The sequence below is a fragment of the Sminthopsis crassicaudata genome, chromosome 2 (assembly GCF_048593235.1).
Source record: "Sminthopsis crassicaudata isolate SCR6 chromosome 2, ASM4859323v1, whole genome shotgun sequence".
Lineage (NCBI taxonomy): Eukaryota > Metazoa > Chordata > Mammalia > Dasyuromorphia > Dasyuridae > Sminthopsis > Sminthopsis crassicaudata.
Genome location: NC_133618.1, coordinates 439,472,722 through 439,482,721, shown reverse-complemented (window position 1 = coordinate 439,482,721; position 10,000 = coordinate 439,472,722). Strand labels below are relative to the sequence as shown.

The window sequence follows — 10,000 nt, the reverse complement described above, 5'->3', positions numbered from 1 at the left end:
CTGGGCAAGTCACTTCACCCTGTCTGCCTCAGTTTCCTCATCTGTAAAATGAGCTGGAGAGGGAAATGGCAAACCATTCGATGTCTTTGCCAAGAAAACCCCAAATGGGGTCACAAAGAGTTGGACATGACTAAAAAGACTGACTCACTGGGTTAATTGCAAAGACATATGTATATTCTAAGTACTCCTCCTCCGACCATCTCTCAGAAGCAGCAAGTCCATGGGTAAATGTAAAGTAACATATTACTCCACACATGCAATATACCCCTCATGATGAGGGGTTCCCCAAAGCCTGGCCACAACAAAAGAGTGCCAGCCAGAAAGGCTAATTTTTTAAAGTGATGTAGAAGGGGAAAGATGATGAAACGACTGTCCTCTCTCCAGATCAGATCCCATTTGGACAGTCCTATATAGCACTTTTTAAAGAATATTGACAAATTGAATAATAGTGGAGCACTGACTGTCTAGGGAATCATTTGAAGGAACTATAGAGGTATAGCCTAGAGAAGACATAAATGATACCTTCAGATATTTGCAGGGATCCAAAATATGGAAGCTGTAAGAAGCAGTGATTGCTGCATTTGAAGGTGGAACCTGGGTTTGAATCCCAGCTACAATATCAACTAACCAGGTGACCTTGAGCTAATCAGTTTCCTCATCCATAAAGTAGGAATGAGGCAGCATGGAAGAATAGATAGAAAGCTGGGCTTGAAGGCAGGAAGATCTGCCTCCACAACACTCTGGCTGGGTGACTCTGGACAAGTCACCTAATCCTACAATGTTCTAGGCAACTTTATAACTATAATGTGTAGAGAAGGTGCTGATTTTCATTGAGAGAGGGAGTTTCTTCCTTGGGAGTTTATTATACCAGTGAAATTGCTCATGTCTGAGCAATCAATCAGTCAGTCAATAAGCATTTGAAGCATCTATAATGTTCCAGACACTGTATTCGGCACTGGGAATACAAATAAAAATGAAATAATCTCTCCAACAATATTTTCTGAATTTACCTGACCCAACTATTGTAGAGGCTTTGCCAACTCTCTGTTTTTTAGAATTTTCATTCCAGTAAAAATGTAAGCTTTTTTAGGGCAAGGATTATCTCATCTTTGCATATATATCCCCAGAACCTAGCAGAGTATTGGGGACACAATAGGAAATTTTTGTTAATTGATTGCTGATTGAGAAAAATGTACATAATTATTACTGCTCTTGGTCCCAGAGGGCAGAACTAGAATCATCTGGAGAAAATTATGGGAAGATAGATTTTAGTTAGAAAATATTCCTAATAATTAGTTCTGTGAAAAGTTTTAACAAGTAATTCTTATAGTCAGGGCAAATACCACAAAATATGTTCAGGGTCAACAATATGAAGTGCTTCCTCAAGTCAAGAGAAGTTTGGCAAAAAAGTAGGGGAAAACTCATCAGGACATCTGTGATCTCAAGGAGATCATCACCTCAAGGAGGGTACCCAGGACAGTGCCTCATGCTGGTGAACACTAGCCCCCGTGATATCAAAAGGCTAGCTCCTTAGAAGGCTACCATGGGGGAAGGAGCAAAATCTGAGATCCGGAAAGAATTCAATGAAGAGGCAGCAGAACTATGGCAGTTGGTCACTTCCTATATCCAGTCTCAGTCTCTCTTCTGATCTTCAGTCCTACCTCATCAATTGCCTTTAAATTAGATGACCTATAGACATCTCAAATTAAACATGTACAAAAGAGAAAACTATCATTTTCCCCCAAAGCTTCTACCAAACTCCCCTCATTCTGTTGGTAGAACCACTATCCTTTCAATACTCCACATTTGTAAGCTTAGTGTTATGAGACTCTTCCTAATGTCCTACCACACATCTAATAAATTTTCCGATATTACTGTGTCTACATCCAAATATCTCTGTTTGACCCCCCATCTCTCCCCAGAATGACTCGCTTGGTGTTAACGGTCTTACCAGCTCCTGACTCTCCGCTTGGGTGACAGAAAGGCCAATCACAGTCTCTATTGGAAGGCTTCTCCTACCCCTTGATTGCCCCCTCATCCCTAGTCCTCCCCTACCCTGGGAGCCCCAAGAAAAGTCTTTCAGCCTCTAGTTACTTCTCATTAGGACAAATTTCCTGTTTAGCCTCCCATCCCCAAGTCTCTCCCATTCTCCACACAGCTATCAACGTGATCTTCCCTGAGATCTATCAGTGTCCCTAATTCTCTCCACTCAATGAACTCCAGTGACTCATTGTTGTTACTAGTTCCCCCTACCTTTCAGCCTGTCCCTGACCTATCTTTCAAGGCTCATTATTCTCTTTACTTCTTAAGCACTCTGAAGACCCATCACACTAGCCTTTGCATTTCTCATGCAGGGTACAGCCTAGTCCAACCCTTTGCTATTGCACTGGTCATCCTCCATATCTGAAATGAGTTCCTTCCCTACCTCGCCCTACCAGAATCTCTTCCCTTTCTTCAAGACTTAAAAAATGCACCATCTTCATGAAATCTTTTCAGATGCCCAAAGCTTCTAGTGCCCCTCCAATTACTTTGATTGTATTATGAATATTACGCTGCATTTGTTGTCTTCCCTCATCAAATGTAAGCTCTTTGAGGGTAGGAATTATTTCATTTTTGTATTTGTATCTTACCAGCTCAGTGCCTAGCACTATTTATTAGACATATAATAAATACTTATTGTTGGAGTGATTGATTCTAATTTTAACTAATTATTATTGCTAACTACATGCTCAATTTGGTTGTTTCCCTCATTGTTCCTCAAATGTTAACAGCTCCCTCCAGATTTTAGCACCTTGGACAACCACCCATTAGCCTCACTTCATTATGGATCTGTTTGTGGAAAAGTGGGATTCGCTTCTTTTTTTTTGAGTGGTGAACTCCTCATCTGGGGAAATTTTTAAGTGGAAGTTCAGAGGAGATTTCTGAGGTACAGATTAGACTAAATGATTGCTGACATTCTTTCCAAGGTAGCTTTCAAGATTTCACAGTGAAGAGAAAGGAGTTATGGCCCTGGTCACTCTTCTCCCCTTTCAAAATCTCTTATTCCTGGACTTCTCTTGTGGGATCTGAATCTGTTCCTCTTTGCTTTTCCCAATTTTGCCTTCAGAGACTTCTGCTCTTCCCTGCTAGCCCAAAGCTCCAAAACTACCTTTTCTTATATTGTCTCATTTCCACTAGCCACTCAGCAGAAAGCAAGGGGTGGAAAAAAGGAAGATTCAAAAGGAAAGGTATAAAAAAGAGAGGGTGCGGAAAAGAAGAAAAAACACCCCAAACAGGGAGATCAGACATGAAAAGGGAAAGGTGACAAAATAGAAGGTGGGAGAAATGATAATGTCAAAAGCACAAGAAAAAAAAAAAAAAAAAGAAAGAAAAACAGCACAAAACCGAAATGCCCCCAGAGAGCAAGGCTCAACAGATGGACACGGGACTGGACAGGACCAGGACAGACCTGCAGGTGGGCGGGCATCATTCAATAAAGCCAGAGGTCCTGGGAGGAAGGAGAGAAGGGAACTCCAGAGCTCTGGACAAAGGGCCCCGGGCTGGTCAAGCCTTGCTCAGGCCAGAGTCTTGCCTCCCTGGGGAGGAGGCTCAGGCAGGGCCAGGGCTGAGAAGCCCCAGAAGGAAAACAGGAAAAAGGAGAAAAGGAGGAAGAAAAGAAGGGGAACAAGCCGAAGCCAAAAGAGGGTAGGTCTTACGGCTTTCTTGCCCGGCCCCTCTCCCAGGGCAGCGACGATGGCAAAATATTGAATGACCCGCTTGGTGTTAACGGTCTTACCAGCTCCTGACTCTCCGCTTGGGTGACAGAAAGGCCAATCAGTCTCTATTGGAAGGCTTCTCCCACCCTTTGATTGCCCCCTCATCCCTAGTCCTCCCCTACCCTGGGATCCCCAAGAAAAGTCTTGGCCTGGTGAAGACTGGGGTCAGGTCCCCTCCTCCCACCTCTCCTGGGGAGCTGGAGGCTTGGACTGGGGGGGGGGAGGGCAGAAAGGGAGGCCCTCCCAAAGGAACAAGCTCAGGGGCTGACAGAGCTGTGGTTCTATGTGTGGGTGGGAGGGGGAATATCAGGCACAGGGTGTCTCGGAAGGCTTTGAACTACTCCCAGCCTAGTCTAGTTAGTGCCTTGGTGCCCTGACATATATTTGGAGCCTTGGGGGACCCTGAGTCCCAGTTCTGAGTCAGCAAGTTGGAGAGGGTGCTGGTGAAAGGAGATAGCCTGGCCCTAGGCTGGACCCCAGCCCCTTCCCCTGCCGCCCATTCCCTCCCCAACATCGGGTACTCACGTGATAAGCATGGACTGGTTTTCTCGATCTATAAGGAAAGGGGGGAGATGTGGATCTCCGTCTCCAGCACAATTTCTCCTCCTGCCCCCCACTTCTCCCCCTCAAGAAAACTAGCCCCAGGCCCTGGCGGCCTTGCAGTCTATGCATCAGGGGAGTCAGCCTGATCCATGGACTGGAATGGGGGGGGAGCTACAGGAGGGAGTCTGCTTCAGGAATCCAGGGGGGTGGGCCTCTTACTCTGCAGCATGGAGTGGTAGGCATTGTCTGCCACAGAGTAGATATGGGGAGGCGCCTCCGTGCGACGCTTGCCCTTGTAAGCAGCTACCACAGGGGCAGTGTAGACAGGAAGCCACTTGTAGGGATTGATGGTGACACAGAACAAGCCTGAGTAAGTCTGCAGGAGAGAGGAAACTCTACTCAGAATTCCACCACCGCCTGTCTCTCCAGGGCTTTTCCACAGTCACCCACCACTCGCCCCTGGTGTAGCCAATCCACTCCTCCCTTTCTTGGTTCTTTGCCCAGGGGTCCCCACTCCTGCTCCCCCTCCCATCTCAGCTGCTTAGAATCCCTAGCTTCCCTGGAGGCTCCCTCAAACACTGTCTCAGGCAGGTCCCCGGACCTCCTGCTGCCCCCCGCTGCCCCCCATCACTTTGTACTAACTGAAGATCTTTGGCATGTACTTATCTGTGGATATGCTGTTGCCCTGCCTCCCGCCATGCCCAACCCAGAACCCTTCCCTTGGAGAGCAGATTCCCTTAGAACCCTTCCTTGCCTTTGGATCTCTAGTGACTAGCACAGGCCCAGTCTGTGGTGGGATGCTTCAAAAAGACCTGTTATCTGATCAGTTGTCGGAGTGCTGACTGAGGTGCCTCCAGAAGCCCTCGACCCCCCCAACCTGGGCTGAGGGAATTGTCTGGTACATGGAGCTTTCCTGTCCAGGGGCTCTCTGCAGGAGCCCAGCCTCGGGCTCCACCCTGGCCTGAGGGACTCACATAGATCATCCAGTGGGCATAGCGTTGACGAAGGTTGTGTAGGACTGAGGCTTCATTGAGGTGGGTCATCATGGACATGTCCTCCAGCAGGTCAAAGCGAGGCGGGTTCATGGACTGCACATCAGCCTCACGTACAGTGAGGGTCTGGAGGGGAAATGGGGGCCATCACTGGGCGTTCCCAGAACCTTTCCCCTGGGCCCCTCCCGGTCCCTAATCTCATACAGGGACCCCAGTCACAAAAGGGAGACCCAGGGGAGGGTCCAACATGAGCCAGCTGATCAATCTTGAGAAAGAGAAGGGAACAAAGGTGGAGAGGGCAGGGCTACTATTCTGGGGTGAGGGATAGGGGAGGCCAGAGAGTCAGAGCTGGAGGGGATCTGAGAGCTCAGATAGTCCAGCATGCTCCCCAGTTTAGGAATCCCTGCTACAAAATCCCAGACAAGGAGTCACCTAGCTTCTGCCTGAAGATCTTCAGTGACAGAAGCTCACTATCTCCCAAAGCTTACTATTCCATGGCTGGACTATAACAAAGTCTTTCCTACTGAACTGAAATCTGCTTCTCTGGAACTTTGCCCCCCCACCTTTCTCTCTTTTTCTTTTTTTCCCCCTTTTTTGCTGAGGCAATTGGGGTTAAGTGACTTGCCCAGGGTCACACAGCTAGGAAGTGTTAAGTGTTTCAGGTCATATTTGAACTCAGGACTTCCTGACTTCAGGGCTGGTGCTCTATCCACTGCCCCACCTAGCTGTCCCTGTGCCCTATCTCTGTTAATACTGTCTTCTGCTACCAAGCAGAATAAATCCTGGTGGTGTAGTACCCGGAATGTTGGGTCTGGAATAAGGAAGACTGGAGTTTTCTGATGCTTATGGGCTAAGTGCCTGAGCAAGGCACTTAATCAGCTGTCCTCAGTTTTCTCACTGTAAAATGGGGATAATGATAGCACCCATCCCCCCAAGTTGTTGTGGGGATCAAATGAGATATTATTTGTAAAATGCTTAATATAGTATCTGGCACATAGTTGGTACTTAATAAACACTTGTTTCCCTCTTTCTCTTTCAGATATTTGATGAAAGAGATCATAGAATCAAACATTTAAAACTAAAAAGATACTTCAAAGGCTATTGAGGTCAACCCACACCCCTTTTTCTTAATGCATGGAAAAAATTGAGGCAGAGACAAATTGTGATTTGGCCAGAGTCACATGGCTAATAAGTAGTCCAGTGCCCTATACTAGGCTGCTTGATAATATCCATTATGGCTCTTCTCTTTTCCAGATTTACCCTCCCCATTTCCTTAATTAAGTTTTGTGCAGTATCAAGTTCCATTCAATTTATTTCAATTAACACCATATTCCTGCCATGATCTATATATCCTATATATTTATAGGAGATAAGACGAGGGATTCCCAGATAAGGACATTCATCTATCTGTGCTGATCCACACCTTATCTGCAATTTTTAGAGCACTGAAAGGTTAAGTGCTTTATTGGGAGTCACACAGCCAGGATATTAGAGGTGAGGCTTGAATTAGGGTCTTCCTGGCCTTGAGGCTGGTTTTATGTCTGCTACTGTCCTGCCTCTCATTTATATATCCATTTCCCCCTTATTTTAAATGGTCCGCTTTCTGCTAACAAAAATGTTGTTTTTCCTCTGTGTACCTGAGTTGCCCTCAGAGCTTAGAAGAACAGACCACAGGATCATAGATTTTAGACCAGAAAGGACTCTAGAGTCCATTGAATACAATTCCTTCATTTTACAAATGAGGAAACTGAGGCTGACTAAGGTGATTACTTTTAGGTAAGTAGGGCTTAAACTTACTTCTTCTTGACCCCAGGTCCACTGTCCTCTCCACTGAACCCCCTCAGTGTTCTTCAACTGAATCAGCATTATCCAATTAGAACACATGACAAGACCATCAGCTTCCTCACCCTTGACACTCGACTTCTGTTCATTCAGCCTTAGAGCCCATTGGCTTTTGGGGGTTACTACTACACACAGGATTCACATTGAACCTGTGATCATTCAAGACACACACACCGATCTATTTTTCAAATGAATTTTTCTTTTCTTTTCTTTTCTTTTTTTTTTTTTTTTTTTTTTTTTTTTTTTTTTTTTTTTTGAGGCTGGGGTTAAGTGACTTGCCCAGGGTCACACAGCTAGGACGTGTTAAGTGTCTGAGACCAGATTTGAACTCGGGTTCTCCTGAATTCAGGGCTGGTGCTCTATCCACTGCGCCACCTAGCTGCCCCTCAAATTAATTTTTCTTCCAATTACATCTACTTTATAATTATGGCTAGATGGCCAATTGTCCTATAGGGAAGCGTATTGGGTTAATCACGTCTTCCCCTTCCTTTTATTACGTCTGTAGATTGATGTGTGTGTGTGTGAGACAGAGAGACAGAAACAAAGAAACAGAGAAAGCAAGCTTATAGGTTAGAATAAGCATTTGATTTATGTATGTTTGCCCTTACAGGCTTACAGCTCTAGAGCTGAAGGGGACCTTAAGAGGCGATCTAGTTCAGCCTTCTCACTTTGCAAGAAACTGAGCCCAGAGACGCTAAGTGCTTTAGGCCATGTCACATAGTTCCTCTGCATCTTCTCCTAGATCTTATTATTTCTTTGTCACAGTCACGGCCCTGACTTACCTGTCTAGAGTCAATGGTGGTATTAAAGACTTCATTCATCCTTGGGAAGCTGATTCCCCTTGAGCCCTGGCGACTTAGGGTAGGGCAGATGGTGTGTTTTGGGATCATAGGGCCAGAGCCAGGTGGCCTGAGGGTCCCAGAGAGCTGTCAGAGCAGGGGAGGCTAGAGGTGTCAGGGACTTTCAGGCAAAGAACAAGTTCTGGGACAGTGAAGTCCAGGAGCTCTTACCTTCTGGTCCTTGGTCTCCACAGTGACTCTGCCTGCCTTGATCTCCTTGATCTCTGCCTCCAGATAAGCTTCCTGTTCATCGGGAACCCAGACCCATTTCTTCCCTGTAGGAGGGGAAATAAGAATGTCAGGATAGGGGAAGAGGGAACCTCTTCTAGTGGAGGGTTCAGGAGCTTCCAGGGATAGATGGGAAAACAATAATTCTCTCTCATCTCCCCATCTCTGAGACCTCCTATTACCCACCCCCACCAATGCTACCCTCCCAAACACTGGGTTTTCTCCCACCCTTATCCCTGAGGTTCCTCATTTCCCTCCCCACCAACCTTAAGAAAGCACTGACTTTTCTGTGTACATGAGGGATACTTAGAAATGACCTCAGCTCAGCCACTAACTCACAGGGTGATTTTGGATAAGTCCCCTTTGAGATTCACCTTACTTACCTGGGAATGAGGATGACTATAAATATGGACATAGAGCAACAAAGAGACCAAATACACACAGAGGCAAAGTCTTCTCTCCTGGTCCTAATAGCCTCCACAGCCCAGAGGTTTAACAAAGGTGGCCTGCCCTAACCATCTAGGGGGTAGGCTTGTTGTGCCTCTGACTTTCCAGGGCCCTTGGCCCACAGCCCCTTTGTCCTTGTGTTCACATCACTCTCCCCTTGTCTCCACCTTTGTTCAAACTGTTCTCTATGCCTGGAATGTCCTCCCTCCCCCTCTTGGCTGGTTGGATTCCTACCCATCCTTTTAAATGCAGCTCACTCAAGAACCAACTCTTCCCCTGACACCCTCAGCCTTCCTCCCCTCAGATCTGCCCATAGCCCTTCCTTTCTCGCCGCTTTAATGTGCTCGTTGGGTTATATTGGGTTATATATACAGTTTGGAATCTGTAAATGAGCTCCATGAGGGCAGGAATCACATCTCAGCCAAAGGTATCCAAGGCCTAGCAGGATTCCTTCCCCCTGTAAATGTGCTTATTAAATGTCTGTAGAATTTACTAATAGAAGACAGGGCTCCCCTGGGTGAGAGTATGAGGCTGGGAGTCAGGAATACTAGTCTGAATCCTGCCTCAGATATTTGCTGTGTGAGATTTTTCAAGGCACTTAACCCTCTTGGCCTATGTTTCCTTATTCTTAAAATGGAAATAACAATAGTACCTACTTCACAGGGATTGTGAGGATCAAGTGAAATAAAACATGGAAAGGACTTGGTAAGTCTTAAGATGCCATATAAATGAGCTATTGTTATAGTGATAACTATTATTCTTTAATTAGAGCTTTGGCCTTGTGTCGTGGCCTCCAACACCCAAGCCCCTGTGACTTCAGATTCCCCACACTGCTGTCCCCCACCTGGGTCTGAGTGTGCGACCCTATGTCCCATGCCCACTCTCACCGTCGCCTGGAATCGTGTGCACCTTCACCATCTCTTGGTAGCTCTTTCTCAGGTAGGCGGCAGCCTCCCCCAACTCACTCAGGTCCATCATGGTGGCGGAGATAGTAGTCGCAACGACGAGATCACAACGACGAGAAGTAAGGAATAGAAAGAGAATCCAGAAGTCCTGTGGGGAGAAGGTAGGAAAGAAGGAAGGGTCGATGACGGAGTACCAGGGCTGGTCCAGGGCAAGTCAGTGTACAAGATCCCTGGAGGAGGCAGGGAGGGCAGGCCCTGGAGCTTCAAGGAATTGTTCCTTCAGCCTACCTCAGGTTAGAAGCCCACCCAAGGTCCCAAGTTAGGGGCAAAAAACAGCCCAACCCTCCCTCCTCCTCCACACTCACATACAGAAATAGACCTACAAGTTAGGACGCAGCATCTCATTGGTAAATACATCCACATTCAGACTCCTTCACAGAGAAGTCTAT

General features: G+C 46.5%; 1 protein-coding gene across 1 annotated transcript in view; it reads right to left on the bottom strand.

Annotated features, from left to right (window-relative positions):
* Positions 1-9,898, bottom strand: part of MYH7B (myosin heavy chain 7B) — a 38,593-nt gene extending 28,695 nt beyond the window's left edge. Inside the window, exons 1-6 of the mRNA XM_074292480.1 lie at positions 9,534-9,898; positions 8,143-8,246; positions 5,273-5,416; positions 4,518-4,674; positions 4,281-4,308; positions 3,696-3,792 (exon numbers count right to left, since the gene is read on the bottom strand). Coding sequence (XP_074148581.1) covers positions 3,696-3,792; positions 4,281-4,308; positions 4,518-4,674; positions 5,273-5,416; positions 8,143-8,246; positions 9,534-9,624 — 621 coding nt within the window. The 5' untranslated portion in view covers positions 9,625-9,898. The remainder of the gene's footprint in view (positions 1-3,695; positions 3,793-4,280; positions 4,309-4,517; positions 4,675-5,272; positions 5,417-8,142; positions 8,247-9,533) is intronic.
* Positions 9,899-10,000: the final 102 nt, after the last annotated feature.